This window comes from Ammodytes marinus (genome assembly GCF_949987685.1).
Source record: "Ammodytes marinus genome assembly, chromosome: 13".
Lineage (NCBI taxonomy): Eukaryota > Metazoa > Chordata > Actinopteri > Uranoscopiformes > Ammodytidae > Ammodytes > Ammodytes marinus.
In genome coordinates, this window is record NC_137217.1 from 4921924 (window position 1) to 4942044 (window position 20121).

The 20121-nt window shown below is 41.5% G+C and overlaps 1 protein-coding gene across 2 annotated transcripts; it reads right to left on the bottom strand.

Moving 5' to 3' along the window:
• Window positions 1-953: 953 nt before the first annotated feature.
• Window positions 954-20083, bottom strand: zufsp (zinc finger containing ubiquitin peptidase 1). 2 transcript variants are annotated; one of them, XM_080038801.1, is made up of 11 exons: window positions 19967-20083; window positions 17122-17573; window positions 16299-16400; window positions 15366-15476; window positions 14520-14608; window positions 13686-13854; window positions 11732-11920; window positions 8230-8395; window positions 6331-6491; window positions 2042-2262; window positions 954-1073 (listed from the first exon to the last, which is right to left on the bottom strand). In XM_080038801.1, exons 2-11 carry the CDS (start codon window positions 17558-17560, stop codon window positions 1026-1028), a joined length of 1695 nt encoding a protein of 564 aa, XP_079894927.1. In that variant the 5' UTR covers window positions 17561-17573; window positions 19967-20083; the 3' UTR covers window positions 954-1025. The 2 variants fall into 2 exon arrangements, with proteins under 2 accessions (XP_079894927.1, XP_079894928.1); XM_080038802.1 differs by having other exon boundaries at window positions 19963-20056.
• Window positions 20084-20121: the final 38 nt, after the last annotated feature.

Below are 20121 nucleotides of genomic sequence, written 5' to 3' on the forward strand. Positions count from 1 at the left end.
AAACTATTTTCGTTAAAAAATCTTGGTCAATCCAAAAAACCACAGGACTGGAATGCATGTTAACAGACCTCCCCCACACTACTGGCATCGCACGTAGACACCTGCACCAAACAAATACAACGTCTAGGTGTTGTGTGTGTGTGTGTGTTTGAACAGATAACATGTAAAAACCAACTTCTCAAACAAAAATATTGACGAAAATAATCTTTACTCAATGCCACTTGCAATTTTTTTCCACCATCCATTATCTTCATCAGCAAATGACACAGCCCAGGAAGACGGTGGAAACTACATCATCTTACTGCAATTTTCAAATGAATTAACTTCCCTACTTAAATGCATAAAAAAATAAATCAGTAATAAATAATTTTACATAAAATAAATTCCCTGCGTTCCAAATCACAAACTTTTTCTTTTTACTACACTACATACTAAAGTACAGAAGAGTTTAAGGGCCACAGGAGAGAGAAAAAAATCAGATATGGAAGTTTTTTGTCGAGAAATGTCAAGAATAAAGAGAATACTGCAAAACGCTAATGGAGTTAGTGTGGCATTTATGTATTTTCAGCATACTACAATTGACTTGCTTCTGCTATATTTACAATAACAACCTCATGATCACACCTTGGTTTCACACAGATGAAATGTAAAAACAGATGGCTACTGGCTGATTTAGGTGTGTCAAAGACAAGGGAGTAATTCACTTACGCAATCAAATATTTGTGGTTTTACTAACTTTCTACATATTTTAGCTCATATTGTAGGGATTGGCTTTCAATTAACCTCACTGTGTATATTTCAGATGAGCAGTGTTTTTTCTGCCAGTCATATGGCTCCATTTCCTCTCACAAATTAACTAATAACGGCAAAATAACTGGAAAGCAAAGAGAAGCAGATATTGTATTCAAATCTTTATTTAAAAAAATATTACATTTCTTTGCAAATTAAAATAACTCCTAAAGTAAAAAATTCAAAGTGTGTTCACAGTAAAAACCAACAGAAGAGATAAGGAAGTGCATTCCTGTTCATGGAATCCTTTCAGCGCGTAACGTCCTGGAGTTCAAGATGCTCGTCTGTAAAAACAAACAAAGTATACTCACTCGTACAGCACACTTCATCAACATTTGAATTCTTAATCGTTCAAACAAGCCCAGAGCTGAATCAGTATGTGTATCCTGAATACTCATTCAGTTCAGTATACACATACTACCATACATTTTATAACCTTTATTTGTATAGTATCTTTCAAAACAAAGTTACAAAGCTCTTATAACCAGGACAAAGTTCATAACGTAAAGACACAACATATACAGTCAAAACCGAAATGATTCATACCCCTTGCATATTTTGACTTACAGTTACTTTTATGAAACCAGCAAGCTTTTTCTTGATTGGATATGACCATAGATAGTAAATAATATGGCTGACCTCAGTTATTCACACGGCATCCAATAATCCTGGTTTGTGCACGTCGCCATTTTGTGAGATTTTTACTCCGCCTCACGTCGGGGGGAGGGAGATAGCTGACGTATACCTCCGAGGCAAAGTGAGGGACAACGGGCGGAGAGCTGTCACTCAAGAGATCGCGGCAATACATTTTAACCTCCAAAAGAATAAAAACCTAGCGTGGTCCAAATAAATTCACCCCCCTCAGTGTTGTTATGGAGATATGACCTAAACATACAGACTAGAATGTTTTTTTTAATCCAGGCCTGAGATAGGTTTAATAATGCTGTGAAAACGGCATGTTTAACATTGGAGTCAATGAGAAATGGCTGTCTTCTGCATCCAGCCCCCAGTGGCACTTCCGGGTTACTACAGTTGTGGTCACTTCCTTGTAAAAATCGCTGAGGTTGGGGCTTGGATATGACACAGGCTTCTCCCAAAAGATAATAAGACGATGTACAAATAAAATTAACAATTTTGGTTTTGACTGTAGGTAAAACGAGTGAGTTTTTTAACTGAGATTTTAAATAAGTTATACACGCATGCTAGGCATTTGACAAATAAAGAACTTGAAGTGGAACAATGGGAAGCTGACCTGTTTCTCTTCCTCAGATAGCAGTCCCTGCACGGCCACCACCTGGTACTGTTTGTGCTTCAGAGCGCTGGGGAACTTCCTGATGTGTCGCACGGCGGTGGAGACCGTGTCCCGGCTCAGTAGCCTCCTGGTGAGTGAGGCTGCAGAGCCCGGGTCCAGCAGCAGGAGGCACAGGCTGCCATTCTTCTTCTGCTCCAGGCCCACTATGGAACGGCTGTGTCCTGCAGGAGCACACAGGGCATGACAGGGGAGGGGGGTGGGGGGTATGGGATTATGTCAACTGCTGTTTTACCAGGTCTCAAAACTGAACAGCAACACAACATGCTAAACTTTCAAGTCAACATTGATTAGAAGTCACAGTCAACCTCACAGACAGTTTTGAACATCTACCATTTTGTGAGAACTGCGCAAAGTACATGTGCATTTTAATCAAAAGTTCGAGGACAAGAAATTAAAGGCCACATATTATGCCAATTTTTAGGTTCAAAATAGTTATTTGGTGTAGTGTTAATTTTTTTTTTATATTCCATACAGTACCATTTCTGAATATTCTCTTCTCATCCTCTGTCTGAAATGCTCTGTTTAAGAGTCTGTCCCTCAAACCCTACCTACCAAAAATCCCAGTCACAAAAGGGAGATATTTCTGACCACATCTGATCTGTTTTTGACCACAGGTTTTCAAACAGGTGGAGAGAAAGAGAGAGGGTGGTGTTTTCTCAGGGAGTCACACTCAATGTATTACAGGTAATGGAGATTGATTATCAGACTGAGCTGCCATCATATCAGAAGTAACAGGCAGCCTTCGAGGGATAAAGCAACACCAAGACATAAACAAGAATTAGGGGAAGTGGAGGCTTAACAGCGTAATTACCGTAGAGTGTGTCTGTGATGTAGTGTGCAGGGGAAATGTAACCACTTATTGTGTACCAAAAAAGGGCAATAACATGAAAGCTAGGAAATGGGGGAAGTACCTTGGTCAGAATTTGACCAATTACCTTATGGAAGATGTGTCTATATTAGGGATGGTAAAAAGAGTGTTATGAACCCTAGACAAAGATTCTGGAGTGCAAGAGGACCCTGCCACTACACTGAATGAAGAAATCGTCCTAAAGAGTAAAAGACAACTGTTGAGAGCTGAAAAAAAAACACTTCAACTTAGCTGGACCCTCAGGAGCACTATAGGGAGGCTGCTGGCAGAAGACCTAGGCCTGGCTCCTAATAGGGGAAACAGACAAAGAAGTCTGGGGGTTCAGCAGGTGCTTAGTGGCGCTCCGGGGGAATACTAAAAACCTCCGAGAGAGAGATGCTCTTGCACAATTCAAAGATGTTTGGGCCTTTTCCCATCCCATCTGAGTCAACCCTTTTCAAAGTTCCAATGAGTCTGTGAGTGGAGCAGCATTAAGGACAAGGTTTTTTAAGATTATTTTTTGGGCATTTTTGCTTTATTAGATAGTTTAGAGAGACAGAGTTGAAATGGGGCAAAGAAGAGAGGACATGCAGAGAACTGACCCAGGCGGGATTCAAACCCGGGTCTGCTGCGGAGCCTGGGGGGAAAGCCCTAGGGTTACTTTAACACATCGAGAAGCTTCTCCTTGCTAATGTAAAGGTGCAGCTTGTGTGTGTCTGAACCAGGCTCATAGATTGTGGGTCTGAGAGCAGCGCATTCTTACCAGCAAAAGTATACTTGCTTCTTAAAAACACCATCAACTAGAACAACTGTCACTAAAGTATTTTAACATAGCATATTTAAAGGTGAAATCAGTGATTCTGGAGAAAGCTTGTTGTCAAAAACCCTTTTTGTCAAAATCAGAGAATATCCCTTCACGGTTGCGATCTGTAAGTACCGTAATTTTCGGACTATAAGCCGCAACTTTTTCCCCATTTTTCGACCCTGTTATTACACAGCACAGTATATGTTCTGTAGCTACTAGGGATGGGCGTTAGTAATCGAGTACTCCTCGTTTCAAATGAACTCGATTGGTGGATGAGGAAAATCTTTTTTTATTTAATTTTTTAGTGTCTGTAGCCTTTTGGCCGGCGGGCCGCCCCTATTTTAAAATGTTATATACGTGTACAAAACGGCACGTTATTAAATATTTTGATGCAAGTGCAATAAACTGAGCGTTGTGTCAAAAAGCAACTGCAAATAACTGCCACCTCCGTGCCACCGCAGCGCAGCCTGTGTTCTCCACAGCACCGCGGAGCTGAACACGGTCTCTCCTTTCTCCAGAACATTTTCAGGAATATAACTGTCCAATTATTTCAAAGCAGATGATAAAGTTACGTTTATAAAAAGGGGAGATGACAACTGTTACTCTCAGTTAGTAATGAGTAGATTCCAGGTGAGCATGCAAGGTGCTCTCCGCTTGGAAAGAAAAGTAAAGAAGAAGCAAGGCTTACTTCAGGCACATTCGCTCCGAGCCAACAACAGTTAAGAAGCCTTCAATAGGGAATATGGGGATAAGATTCAAAAACCGACCGGTGTAACGTTCCGTTAATGAGGAATTAGTCGCGGTAATTATTCACGGACACGGAGTGAGCATTACGCGGTTGGATATACAACTATCTGCTTTGGTGAGTTATTTATATGTATTTAAATTGTAGGACAACCATTTTATATTATTTGCTGCACTTCTTTTTTTAAATGGGTGACCTAGGCTATTTTTCGGTTTAAATTGTGGCCCGTCTATTTAATTAGCCTACTTTCAGTGAGGAAAATGTTTTAAACTTTTGGAAAAAAATCCTTAATATCATATGCCAACTGTGACTGTTTGACAATAAGCATTGAGCGCTTTATTGCGGTCAACCGTTGTTCTGCAGACAGATGCGTTCTAAAAATAGAAAAAAGTTTAACGAGGAATCGATTGATCCTCGAGGAATGCAAGCGATCACACGAGTAGCGAAAACACTCGTGCCCATCCCGAGTAGCTACTATTGCACTAAATGGTAACACTTGAAAACGTTATGCAAATATGCAACTTGTTTGTTGAAATGTTAATAAATGGGAGATTCCTCAAGCAGCCATCTCTTTCCCGACAATCCCCTCTGTGCACAAACTCTTACATATGGTAATTAAACATTATAACACCTGCGGCTTATAGTCCAGTGCGGCTTATAGTGCGGAAAATACGGTACTGTGTGTGCGCTGGAAATAAAAAAGCCAGTGTTAATACACAGCTTAGGCTCTGTAAATGGGTATGTTGCTAGCTACAGTAGGCCCTTTTGTTTACATACAAAAGGTGATTTTGACAACAAGCATTCTCCAGAATCGCCGAGTCCGCCACTAAAGGTAAGAGTGAGAGGGCAGTGGAGAAGGCTGCAGGAGGAGGACAGTTAACAGCTGGATGCATCTCTTTCACATTAGTGTTTTGATAATGAAATACTTGACATACCCTGAGTTCCAATACCCATACTTCCCTACTATTTAGGATGCCAGAAAAAGATTTAGGATGTCCCAATACATGCACGTCAATTGTAGTATGCTGAAAATACATAAATGCCCCACTAACTCCAATAGCATTTTGGAGTATTCGTCTTTATTCTTGACATTTCTAGTTGACATAATAAAAAAAATTTCTTTCTTTCTCTCTCCCATGGTCCTAAAACTCTTCTGTACTTTAGTATGTAGTGTAGTGAAAAGAAAGAGTATGGGATTTGGAACGCAGGGTTAGAATACCAGTTTACCAAGTGTCCACAGCTGACTTAATACATTACACATATTTCACTGACTATACCCTCTGCACAGTGCAAACAGTGAACATTTGCACATCCATCTACTATATTTGAAACATTGTGCAGCTATTTCAATTAAACAAAAATGTACATTTTACATACAGTATTTTTCCAATATTTTTAATATTTGTAGTTTTCTAGTTTCTCTTTCCCTGTGTTCCGAATCACATACTCTTTCTTTTTTCCATTCTACATTATAGATCTGACGATAAAAACAATCTAGTTAGGATGCAGTATGCCACAATTGGGACAAACTTTTACTTATTTATTTCATCATAACATCGCGCCGTCGCATCCCTGTTTGTTTTCATATGGAGGCTCCCGTCGATGTGACGTCACTTCACGTGCGCACTGGATTATGGGTCAGAATCGCCCAAATAGGATGCTGTTTTCAACACAAAAAATCTTGGCCGGATGTAGTAGACATCAGGACTAACCATCCTAAATCTCGCCACAAGAATCGGGAAATCCTAAATATTTTTTCTAACATACTAAATAGTAGAAAGTATGCGATTCGGAACGCAGGGATTATTTTTTGGCAGGTGATCGCTGTGTACCTTGGTGCTGCAGGTATAGTGGGGGCAGGGAGGTTTGGATAAGTCTGGGGGGCAGTCTGCTGCTCCTGCTGGCCTGACAGTAGTACTGCTTGACCCAGTCAAAGAGCCGGAGGTGGGTGTCACCTGGGCCCGTCGGACGGTGGAAGTCCATGATGCGGGCGCTGAAAAGACACCGCAGAACAACAAACCTTAATCAGTGTTACATTTAACTAATACCATCACCAGTCCAGCTTCTCGAAGATTAAATCTCGCAGCTAAAATGTGGCAACGTGCAATGTTAGCTTTAAAAACAAAATGTATTAACGCAAATATTTGACTTGTATTTTTTCTATTTCAAAGATTACTGACGGCTGGACAGAAATCCAGCGGTCCCTAATGGTAATATTTTACAGAGCCAGGGAAACCAGGGAAGGACAAGTGAGATCGACAATGCCCCTTTTGTATTCTCAAATATTTTTCTGTGTCATTTTCATTCAAGTTTAGTTTTGTTTCTTATTTGTTGTCATTATTAGAAGGTTGTATTTATCAAATGTATTACCTGCTCTCTACATATCGTTATCGACCATAAAAAAACCCATATCAGTACACCACTACTTAAGTTGGTTAGTAGCCTAAAGTTGTAACCATGAAAACAACTGTAAAACGAAGCGCCCATGTTGTGTCCGTTGTTTAGCTTCACTGAGAGAATAGATTAATAGTTGACTATATAATGAGGCAGTATGACGTTGATATGGAATCAGTATCATTCATTCAGATTCCCTAGGCTCAAAGGTGCAGTAGATTTATCACATATCGAACTTAATCATTTAAAGTTAATTCACTTTGAGGTGGCCAATACCAAAAGCCATTTCCACTGACCTATGTTATGGGACACTCAGTGCGTTTACATGCAGACTCATAATCGGGTAACTAAACGAATAAGACTTCAACAGGACTTTTAAACTGCATGTAAACACCTTTATCCGATCTACTTCGCACACAAATCGGCACAATAACGGACAAGAGATGTCGGATAAGAACACCTAGATAAGTCGTTCGTTGTCGGCATTCTCTCTGCATGTATACAGGGATCGGACATCGCTTATCGGACTTCTCGTTCTGTGCTTGTGTGCCTGCGCGTGATAGGCTACACCATGGGTTATTGACGGAAGAGAACCGGACGTGGCTCTTTCAACACTTGTTGAAAGCATGGTTGAAAGGGCTACAGCGCCACCTAGCATAGTGGAGACAGCCATGCATTGGACATTTATCCGATATCTGAAAGGCCATGTAAACTCAGACAAGTGACACGGTCCGTTCGAGTGTCTAGTTCGATATATGTGATAATCTAATCTAGTTGTGCCATGGAAACGCACTGAGTGTCAGCCCTAAAGGCAGTGCTTGTGTTTAGTGTTGAAATATTGAATTTAAGGTTCTACAATGTGCAGCTGTCATGTTAGAAATAATAATCATAGTAGGCACTGAGAATCATCCAGCTCTACAATAAATGTATTCCTTTAAGGAATTAAGACATTAGTAATTGTCTGCCAGCATTCCTCTACCGCTTTAATATTCAGGGACAGTGTTGCTTTAAGTTGTAATATTTTTTTTTCATAGCTATTATAACAAACTAAACCTGGTGCAAATTGCTGTTCTTTGTGCCATACTTACCCTGCATTCCAAATCACATACTTTATACTACACTACATAGTAAAGTACAGAAGAGTTTTAGGGCCACAGGAGAGAAAAAAAATCAGATAAGGAAGTTTTTTTTGGCATACTGCAATTGACATTAGGACATCCTAAATCTTTTTCTGGCATACTAAATAGTATGGGGATTCGACCGCATGGTTTTTGTTACATGGCGAGCGCCTGAGGATGTGTGTTCTAGCAGCACACTACAGAGCGTCTTTTGCTTACTGAATTCCAAGAGAGGTGAGCACGCTGTATATCTCGGTGGCTCCGATCCAGGCCCGTGTTCCCTGCAGCTGCTGGTTGAAGTGGGATGCGCCCTGTGAGTCCACCCCTTGTCTCCAGGCCTCCTCGATCATACCCTGCACCCGAGGGATACTGGGCACTGCCTTCCCTGATGGAGGGAGAAGGACATTGTCAAGTAAAGAGCTGAAACAACATGTCCAGGTAAAGACCTAGGCGGAACAAAAACACAAAACCTCAACATTTTTTATTGTTTCACTCATTCTTTTAAAAGTATTTATAAAACTAGTTATATATCATCTTCACTAACTTTCTTCTCAGTATATCCTGTCTGTTTCAAGTGGCTACGAGGAACATTCCGTTAATTCTAGCGCCCCCTTTGGACAAAGCGTTTTCTTTCTGGAGTGTTTCTATCCATGGCTAACTGGTCGGATGTGATAGTTTCAGTACGGCTACAGTGGAACTTGACAGTAGACGGTGTAACAATAGTCAAAGTGACACATCTTGCTTGTCAATTTTGCAGCCACTGTCAACAACACTAAGAACAGGGCGAGATTCTAATCCTCTGCAACCACAATAGTGTCATCAGACCAGAATGCAGAACAAGTACAGGATGTAATGTACTTCTAGTAAAACAGCATTGCTTGCCATTGGACACACCCAGAGCTTACTTAACTACTGGACAGCTTTGAAAACTAGCTGTGTTCATACTGTATAGCCACATGCCCAGTTTCAGGAAAAAAATATTCAGTTTTCTGTTGCCAAAACTTAAACCAAACCAAATTCAACAACATGGACATGCCACAGCACTCTTCTTTTTTTTAAAGATAATTTTTAGTAATTTGTTTGCTTTTGTCAGAGAGTTTTGCAGAGACAGTGGTGAAATGAGGCAATGATGCTGCTATTGAGGACTGAGCCTCTATTGGGGAGGCGCTCTAACCACTACACCACGAGTGCCCCCTTCACAGCACTCTTCTGAGAACACTTCATTTAAATACACTTTCCTGGACAAAGTACATGCACGTGCTATTTGCTATTCACTGACAGATGTAGCGCTTTTTATAATGTAAAAGCAGGTCAGGATAAACAATATAATTCATAATGATGGGAGGTTATGTAAACCTGCAACAAGCTCATATTACTGGGTCCAGAAGGAATCCATTATCATCCATTATAGGCGGGTTGTGTTAGAGACAATCACACTCACTGCTTCCTTGTGTTAACACATGGTCTGCTACACGGAGAGCTGCAATATGAATACAGCAGCTCAAATATCCTGACACATAATTCCTGAACCGTTAGTCACAATGTTTTCGGTGCATATTTGTACTCATTCTTCTGTTGGTTTTGGAATATTTGAAGTGTATAAACGGTATTTAGATTTCTGTACCAATACTCTGCCAGTTATGATGAGCATCTCCTCTGCATTTTTTAGCTGAGCTGAAAGCGCGAAGTCATGTCAGGATACTTACACACCATTTACTGTATGTTATGATTCATCATATTTGTGGCTTTCCTATGCTGATACTCTGTCTGTGTGACACAAAGCAGACTATTATCTTCCTAATCATGTAATCAGCGGCTGTCATTTGAAGAATTGAAAGAATGTTGATATGTAACTTTCACGGACAGCTGCCAACTCATCTCAGTGTTCTTTCTATGATCATGATATAAATAATCACATACAATTATGAATACCGATAAACAGTCAATAATACAACTAGTTTCCTGGTAACACTTTACTATAAGGGGATATTAAGTTACTGTGCATTAATGCTTAGTTAATGCTATTAATCACTCATGGTCTCACTGCCGCTGCACGCCAGAGCAACAGATGGGTGAATGTTTATGCGCCTGCAATGGCGGAGCAGGTAATAATCCTTCCCAATGTCTGTTTTGATGGTTTTTAATCATGTTTTATCACACTTAAGGATCTGAGATGATGCTAGATAACTCGCTGCTTGAAGATCGCAGTGCATTAATGTGGTGACATAGGGACGAGCGAGGGGACTGCTAACTGCAGTCACTGACAGAAAGTTAGCTAAAAGAACCATTCCGCTTACAGCACCTTTAATGCTTATTAAACATCACATAAGCATTTATTAACGGTTAGTTAATGATGAGTTAATGTTCAGTATGCATCAGAGGTGTGGACTCGAGTCACATGACTTAGACTCGAGTCATGAATTTGATGACTTGAGACTCGACTTGACTAAATGTTAAGAGACTTGCAACTCGACTTGGACTTTAACATTAATGACTCGTGACTTGACTTGGACTTGAGCATTTTGACTTGATAAGACTTGCTACTTTCCCCCAAACCCAAAGATTAAAAAGTAGGCTATATTTTTAAGTAGGCCTACCGCTCTGTATCTTTCATCATGTAGTGTAGCGGAGGAAACTGGTGGATGTACCGGTACCGCGCTGATCTGCTTATCACTGGTTTCACTTCAGAGGTGTCGGCCAGAACACCACTTAAGGCCAAAAACGTCAGACTATAAGCATGAGACTAGGAGAGGAGGAGTATGGTTTATCTGCTCTTTATTTTCCTTCTTTCACAGAAACAGCAGCATATAGATCGCGGGAAAAGAACAAAAGCTTACATTCCGCTCGTGAGGAGACGTTAGAACAGCTGTAGCGACCGGCGAGTCGCGGCCGTTAATAACATGCATAAACTGTAACTTATAACAGCGATCGGGACTGCATGTACTCACACACGGGTGATTCACATAAACTCAAATAAACACGTTTCAACTGTGGAATGATCGACTACTGCAGCAACATGCACGTCGCTCACACACCTGACCGAGAGAGAGAAGAAAAGGAAACTTACTAAACAGACTCTCCGGCCGACTGACGTCACGGCCACTAACTGACAGCTATAATGTCATCCACACTGAACAAAACACATCTTAACACACTATAAGAAATAACAACACTGTTACCTATAAACTTTGGGGGCTTTTCTACATGTAGTCTATGTGTGAGTGTCTGTGCCTGTATGTGCTAAATATGAGTTAAATGTTAAAAATCACTGGTAAATAGGCTAGTGCAATTGGGAAGTGCAATGTCCGTACAATTTTTTTTCCACAATTTCAATTGCACTTGTTTTAATAAATAAATATAGATTTTAAAAGCGTTCATGGTGTGGGTAAATATAGTATTACTTTTTGGTTAAAAGGACTCGAAATGACTCGAAGCTCAAACTGCAGGACTTGGGACTTGACTCGAGACTTGACTCGGGACTTGAGGGCAAAGACTTGAGACTGCCTTGTGACTTGCTAAACAATGACTTGGTCCCACCTCTGATATGCATTTAGTGTACATTTACTATGCATTAACTAACAGTTAATTAATGTACCCTTATTGTAAAGTGTTACTAGTTTTCTTTGAATATCCACATGGAACATTCACAAAAAACCTCAGACTTACAAAAAAGAAATATAGAGTTGTCAAGGAAGCATTTTGAAGCAGTGTGACTGTGTACCTTGTAGGGATGGAGCGTATGTCTCTATTCTGTGCAGAGAGGAGAGAAGCATCTGGAAGTTCCTGTACCCACAGCCCCAGCCTTTGTCCCCCGCTGATGAGCAGTAGTGGTCGGTGTCGACACTCAACCACACGTGGGCACAGTCTCTGCATTCAGTCTGGTAGTATTCATACAACGCTCTGAGCACGCCTAGACAAGAGGGGTTAACAGGAGAGCATTTGACACAGGTTAAATTCAGCACATTCCAGCTCCAGTGTAACTGAACGCCATGGCTGATGGCTTGACACACATCAAGCCATCAGGTCGGACTCTCTCTGACCAATAGGAAAGGTTCAACCGGCAGAAATGTTTGCATGTCAATAAATCATTGTGGAGACAGCGGTCGAGATAGCTGTCATAAACAGGGGCTGGCAGATCACTGTTTGTCCAAACCCAACTCAAACATTATTATTTATTTGTCTTATAAGACAGAAAAAAAACTAAAACTAAAAAAAAAACACAGATCTCCCAATTGTTTTGGCTTGTTCTTTTTTAAACTAAATGAAGTGCTAAGATGTTTTTTGCGTTGGGAGAATGTTAAGATAACTGAAACCGAATGAGCATAGTAATTAGAGAGAGATGTACCTCCCGTTGCATGTACAGTCAGTAGCTACAAGTACCATTTGTGACTTCAGCTGTAGGGGAAGGACTGGACAAAACACCATTCGGACCATTCTAGGAAGAAAGTGGACATCTGTGAGTTCACAAAAAAATCCCCCCCGCTTTTCTCAGTACGTATCGCACAGTGCAGGTGCTCCTGTGGCCTACGGGGTTTAAAGGTTCAGTAAGAGGAATGGTCTGCTTAGCTAACTTCCTGTCAGTGACTGCAGTTAGCAGTCCCCTCGCTCGTCACCACATTAATGCACTGCGGTCTACAAGCAGCGAGTTATTTAGCATCATCTCAGATCCATAAGTGTGATAAAACATGATAAAAACCATCAAAAACTTGGGAAGGATCACTGTATGAATAAAGAGCGATTCAACATTTATATTAACATAAATAAATCGCTTACTTCACCTTTAAGGCAACCAACACCAGAGTGGGAACTTTTGTTGCATGAAACCCAGCCAACCCACACCACACACAAAAATAATAAAAAGATTTACAAAAGGAAATCTATATATATATATATATTAATAAGTCATACAACAGGAATTGACACACAACTCTCCCACTGCATGCCTCGCTTGTTAAACTGTTGCATCATTTGCAGAGCTGACAGTGGTTTGTATAAGCAGTTTTAATAGAGCACATGTCATTCGGTCAATTAACCTATCCCAACAACTACACAATGCTAGACATTAACTCAAAGAACATTGTGTGAAAATGGAGAGAATGTTGAAGGACTGGTTTGTGAGGTAAAGGCATAATTGAAACAGGAACTGCCAGGGACTCTTTGACATTCTCATCCCTGGAAACACGTCAAGGCTATTAACTGAAGGAATGACTACAGAAGCCACAAACCACTGGATAGGTGATCGGTGTGATTCCAGCAATAGCTACACACATACTAAACATGAACTCATTATGAGCTCAGTGTTTCGATTAGACTGCTTCTATCCTGCCATTTGATTTTACTAATACATGTCCTTTTTTTCGGTACTCTTTTTACTCATTAATCTTTTTTGGGAGATGTCAATTTTCTAAAACATCTTTTGTTATGATGAAATAAATAAGTAAAAGTATGTCCGCATTGTATGCCTATACTGCATGCCAACTATAGATACTTTTTATGATAAGCTGCACTATGTAGAATAGTTAAAAAAAAAATATATATATATATGCAGTTTGCAACACATGGCCGGACACAGGGATGGACAGTAGTGGAATATAGGGACGACTTAACCGACAGAGGCATTGGTGGATCTCTCTGTGTTGTACAGTGGTGGTTGCGGGACGTGCACACATACATACCCTGAGTTCTGGTTGTGCCATCATCCACCCCTGAGGCCAGAGACTCCATCATCTCAGCCTTCTTACAGTGGAACTCGGCGGGGGCCATGAGTCCCCGAGCGACAGCCGTCTCCATGGTCCTCTCCATCTGTCTGCTGTAGCCCCCCGTGCCGTCCACGCCAAACTGCCTCTGCGCAGACAACACACACACCACCCAGGTCACACTGACAGATAGGGTTACTCATAATGGGGAAACATAATGGGGAAACAGTAGTAGTAATAATACTAGAACGTTTTTTACAAGTGGCTGTAATCAGAGAACCCCACATGTCTAAACAGGAGAGCAGGACAATGATGGAGCTACACTTTACACACGGTTCACCGATAGACTGTATCAAAGAGGGGTTCAACCCACTATGAAAGTAGCCTGGCTCCGCCCGCCTACCTACCTACTTCCGCTCTATTTTCATTTCCCCTCAGTAGTCAGTCTGGGTCCGAGGTAAATTTGCGGGTTTTCTCAGGATATATTTTTTACATGACCAATCAGCGAACAGAAGGGAGTGGCTGAGAACAATGACGTGCGCCAGTTTCAGTTTTTAGAAGCTGGTGCATGATATACAACGCTATGTGATTGGTTGGCAGATCCAGAGTGGCACTGGGCAGATCCAATAGTTTTAAATTTCAACAGACACCCACCTTCAAGTGAGTTTACGTTTGTCAATTGAGCGATTCCAGACCTTCTGTACAAATGAAATGAAGTATGATGGTCTGGTAGGACCAGGCTACTATGAAAGTGATCCTACAAATGAATGCTAGAAGTCGGGCACTTTTGCTTTTCTAGTAATTCAGTCCGACCTGCAGCTTCTTGAAGTCCTCCCTCTCCTGCCGGGCCTCCTCTTCCTGCTGCAGCTGCATGGCCAGCTTCAGGTCTGAGTCAGGGCTCCCTGAGTGTGCACCAGAGCACAAGCATAAGACAAGGAGACAATACAAGCTTTTAATGTGCAATAGAAAGTTCTGAGTGAATCACCACCATCACCAACACAAATCACAAGTCTACCACAAAGTTCTATTGTATTTCATACAAACATATTGGATTTTATTAATATTATCTATCTTTGGACTTTCTGCACAATTTTAAATATTTTTTTAATTTGAACTTTTTTTATTATGTTTTCCGGTTGTCTGTCTGAGTGCAATACCTCATGAACGCTTTGAGGAATTTTCTCCAAATTTTGCACAATTGGTCGACTGACTCAAGGATGAACTGAATAGATTTTGGAGGTCATAGGTCAAAAGGTAAAGGTCCCTGGCTGTGACCCCATGCCTCATGAACGCTTTGAGGGGTTTTCATCAAAGTTTGCACACATGTCGAATGTCAAAGATGTACTGAATAGATTTTGGAGGTCAAAATCCTTAGATATTGTGAGGTCTCAGTGACCTTGTACCATATTGTAGCTTCTTAGGAGCATAACTTTGTTTGAAAAATTGCCTACCTACAACTGTACTTTTCATATCACTGCCAGGCCTAGGTTGTCTTAGTTTCTCTCATGCTTGATTTGATTAAATCATTTTTAAGAAAGCATCAGAAGTTTATTTTTGCAATGAATTCTTCATGTGTTGCTGTGGATGAGAGATTTGACAGTATCTGGGACATCTTCTGAATTGAATAGCAGGGAAGGACCTGTGTGAATATATGCTCACCTGCAGAGTTCCCAGCTGCCCCGTGTTCTAAATGCAGTTCCACATGTTCCTGCAGAGAGGCACTGTCACTGCAGATGACCGAGCATACTGGACACTCAAATCTCTTCTCTCCTGTAAAATAGATGGGGAAAGTCCATGTAAGTCCAGTTGTCTTCAAACTTACAGTCAGATCCAGTAATATTTGGACATTGACACGATTTTACTCATTTATGTACACCACCACGATGCAATCCAACGCTGCCTGCTAGCATGGCTAAAGAAAAAGCAGATGATAGCTTTCTGAGCTTTCTGCAGAGTAATACAAATCGTTAGCCTCATAGCATAATTGCCTAAATCATATTTACTCTACTCTACTTTTACTCTACATCTGCTGTATTATACATCTACTCTATTCTACATCTACTCTACATCTACTTTTGGTCAGCCTAATAGCATAATTGCCCAAGTCATATTTTAAGGGTTATAGAGTAGGGTAAAGTAGAGTAGAGTAGATGTAGAATAGAGTAAATGTAGAGTAAAAGTAGAGTAGAGTAAATGTGATTTAGGCAATTATGCTATGAGGCTAACAAAATACACCTTGAGAACCAGCTGCCACGAGACACATTCTGTGCCATTTCAGCTAAGGAAAAAAAATGTGATGGTGATGTCATGGCCTCCGGTATTAACCCCAGAACAAACAACCAGCCATGAATAAATAGACATCATGTACTAACAGACAGTACATGTGGCCTACGGGCATCTTAATTCTGAGGAACAATGCACTCGTCTATCTCCACTAAGCTCTCTCCTGAGTGGCTAGGTATGTGTGAAACGGAGGAAATTGGTCAGATTAGCATTAGTGCGCTGATGACGACATGTGACAGGCCGGCTTGAACAGAGTGTTCTGTACATGCCGAGTGAAGGGGTGAAACTCTGAGAGGCAGAGAGAGTTACCGTCAGCTGAGAGCTGTTCCTGTAGATGTAGCTCCACGTGCTCCTGCAGGAGAAAGCAGCTGCTGCACACCAGTGCACACATGGGGCAAGAAAACTGCTTTTCTGAAAAATACAGAAAAAAATAAATAAAGATTTCACCCACAAATTTTTTTCTCAAGCTGATCTACTAAGGTTTGCTCACTGAGGATTGTGTGTCAGATAAAACACGCTGTCCATTTAGTACGTTTGCCTGAATGAATATGCAAAAATCAGGCGTTTCTTCCTGAATGCGCAAAATATGGGAGGAGTAGATGCAAAAAGGTTTATTTAGCACACGCACTGTGATGTACAAAGCTTGAAAATAATTGCAGTAGTGATCCCGTCTTTATTTAATACGTTTCGAAAAGCAGGTGTTAAACTGTTGCTCAAAGACGCTTGGTGAGGAGGAGACATAAAAGACAACGGATAAAGTTTTTTTTCTGCTCGTGTTATATTTGGATTGACAGAAATAATCCAGACATATCGCCATGATGACACCCTTAATAACCATTATTTATTTACAGATTAATTGACGTTTATTCTGCGGCTTTAAAAGGAGAAAGAAAAAGGAATACTGGAAAAAATGGGATTGCTACAAACACAAAGAATAACTCCTAATTAATTCTATTTTTAATGTCAGAATATATTTATATGCATCACCTTCCATACCTGTGCATTTCATATTTGCACCTACATTTCCAATGTTTGTATTGTCTCCTTTCTTTGTTTCTTCTTGTTTTATGTTTATAACAATAACAAAATAGTAAAAGAAAACATAACAATAAAAAAAGGAAAGTTGAATCACCTTTTCTTGTTAATGACGGCCTCTTCTGTTTGGCCTTGCTGTGCTCAGGTTGACTGGCAGACTCCCCGGGAGATGGTCCACTGCTTCCTGGTGTAGGCCTACTATTCCGTTTGGGTCGCACTGAGTCCGAGGCTTCACCGGCTGTATCACCGGACTGAGAGGATGACCGCGACTTTAAGGCTGTGTGGAGCTCCCCCCTCTCCGCTCCACCACTAGTGTCTGTGGCAGCAGCGTTGCAGCCTGGAGTGGGGGTGGAGTGAGGCGTCCGCTGCTTCTCTGGATGTGCCGAGCTGATGTGGAAGGAGAGCTGGTCGTAGGACACTCCGGACAGGGAGCAGAGCGGGCAGCGCATGTCGTTCTCCAGGTGGCTGAGGAGCAGATGTGTCTTCATGTCTTCCTCCAGCAGCATCTCCTCGCCACAGATTTCACAGGTCAGCATGGCTGCAGCAGGCCTATATACAAGACACATCAGAGTTATCCAATCCAATCCAATCCAACTTTATTTATAAAGCGCTTTCATCAAACCAGAGCAGAGACAAAGTGCTGTACAGGCCTAAAATAAGGTACAATAAAAATAGATAAAAATAAGTCAAATAAAGTACAATAAAAATAAGTAAAATAAGGTACAATAAAAATAAGTAAAATAAGGTACAATAAAAATAGATAGAAAAATGAATAAAGCTAAGGTAAAAAATAATATCTAAAATAACAAAAATAAGGTACAATAAAATAACATCAAAAGTCTCACACTGGGTCGAAAGCCAGCGAGTAAAAATGGGTCTTGAGGTGTTTTTTAAAAATTGTGATTGAAGGGGCCTGTCTGATTTGGAAGGGCAGATTGTTCCATTTTTGGAGCAGCGATGGAAAACGCTCTGTCCCCTCTCAGCTTCCTCTTTGAGCTGGGTACTGCCAGGAGGAGCTGATCAGCTGACCTATCTGACAGGATCAACACAATCCTGTCAGAAGCACAGAGTTCTAGAAACACTCGCAGTGCCCTATCCAGGATTAACCAGACCAGACAACATCTCTGGTCGTATACTCAAGGACTGTGCGGAGCAGCTGAAAGACGTCCTGACAGACATCTTTAACACATCTCTACGTCAGGCTGCTGCTCCCAAGTGCCTCAAATCTGCCACCATCATACCCGTGCCAAAAAAGGTCCCCTGTATCATGCCTCAATGACTACCCCCCCACTGCACTAACACCAACCTTAATGAAATGCTTGAGAGACTGCTCATATAACACATCAGATCCATCATCCCCCCTAACCCTGGACCACCCTTCAATTTGCAAATGGTGCCAACCGGTCTACTGATGACATCATATCCTATGGACTGGACCTAGCCCTCAACACACCTGGATAACAAGGACACTCACGTCAGAATGCTATTCATACACTTCAGCTCCGTGTTGAGTACAATCATTCACCTTGCAGACCCATGACTGCACCACCTCATCCAGCTCCAACCACATCATAACGTTTGCAGATGACACAACTTTTTTTTGACAATTTTATTTTATTTTATCGTTCCAACTGCACTGTGGGCCAGAGATAAACACCATTTGGATTCTAATGTATGCCTTGCACATATCAGAACTGACAATAAAAGACTTTGACTTTGACCTGTTGTGGGACTCGTCACAAATAATGATGAGACGCACTATAGAGAGGAAGTACAGACATTGACCACATGGTGTGTTAACAACGATCTCTCCTTAAATGTGGAGACAAGCGAGATGGTTATTGACTTTAGGAAAAGCAGCAATGAGCACGCCCCACTGACCATCACTGGTGCTGCTGTTGAGAGAGTCAGTAGCACTAAGTTCCTGGGAGTACACATTTCAGACGACCTGTCCTGGTCCACCAACACCACAGCACTCACCAGGAAAGCCCAGCAGCTCCTGCACTGTCTGTGGAGACTGAGGAAAGTGAACATGTTCTACAGAGGAACCACTGAGAGCATTCTGTATTTAAAATGCATCACAACCTGCTTTGGGAACTGTACAGCTTTTGGACCGTAAGTCTTTGCAGCGGATAGTTAGGAGGACGGCGGAAAAAATCATATGTGTCTCTGTGCCTACCATAGATGACATCTACAAAGCACCATGTGTCCCAAAGGCCACACACATAGCAGCCGACCCCTCCCATCCTTCACAACACCTCTTTGCACTATTACCATCCGGGAGGAGGTTTCTGAGCATCCGGGCCACGTCTGACAGACTGTGCAACAGCTTCTTCCCCCAAGCCATCAGAACTCTGAACACACAACTTATTGTTAATTGCTCATCACCAAAACAGCGTTCAATAGTCATTCCTACATTAAATTGAAGCTTAAGCTTGAAATGTGTATCCCTCTCAGTTTCCAACTTACTGTAACAAAGAAGAAATTAATCATCAAAGACACCCTGACACATTGTGACAACCAACCCCATCAAGCCTCTCTCAAGTTACTATCTATGGTAACCCACCTATAATCTGAACTACTCCAGCCACTTTCACCCTGACTGGTCACTTCGAACACAGAATTGCTTGTCGGACGGGAGAAACGGTATTTCGTTTCGCTGTGTGTGCGTTCACAGGTGGGAATCATTCAGTAGCAAAGAACACTCTCTAGTCCTTGTCAGTTACTGAACCCTACTGGTTGTAATCAGGTCTGCACAACGCGTATGGAACTGGTGTGAGCCTGCTTGTTCAGCTTGTCACTGGTGAAAGGACCAAATGTGAGTAGGCTAGCAGCAGTTTGAATAGGAGCACAAGCTAGGTTAGGCTATACACTCGCCTTTATGTGCAGACACCATGCAGTGTTGCCGTGTCTCTGTCAACAACAATATAACACGTACTCACGGTTAATGCCACGACCTCTATGTTCAGAGGAACGACAAAGTGTATGTTTTGCTGTCCGTTCTCTGAAAGGGTCTGTATCATTCGGGGGAAAGCACTACTTCCGGCTAGAGAAATCGGCGGCCAGCTGACGGAAGTGGCGTACAGTGTTGTTGATG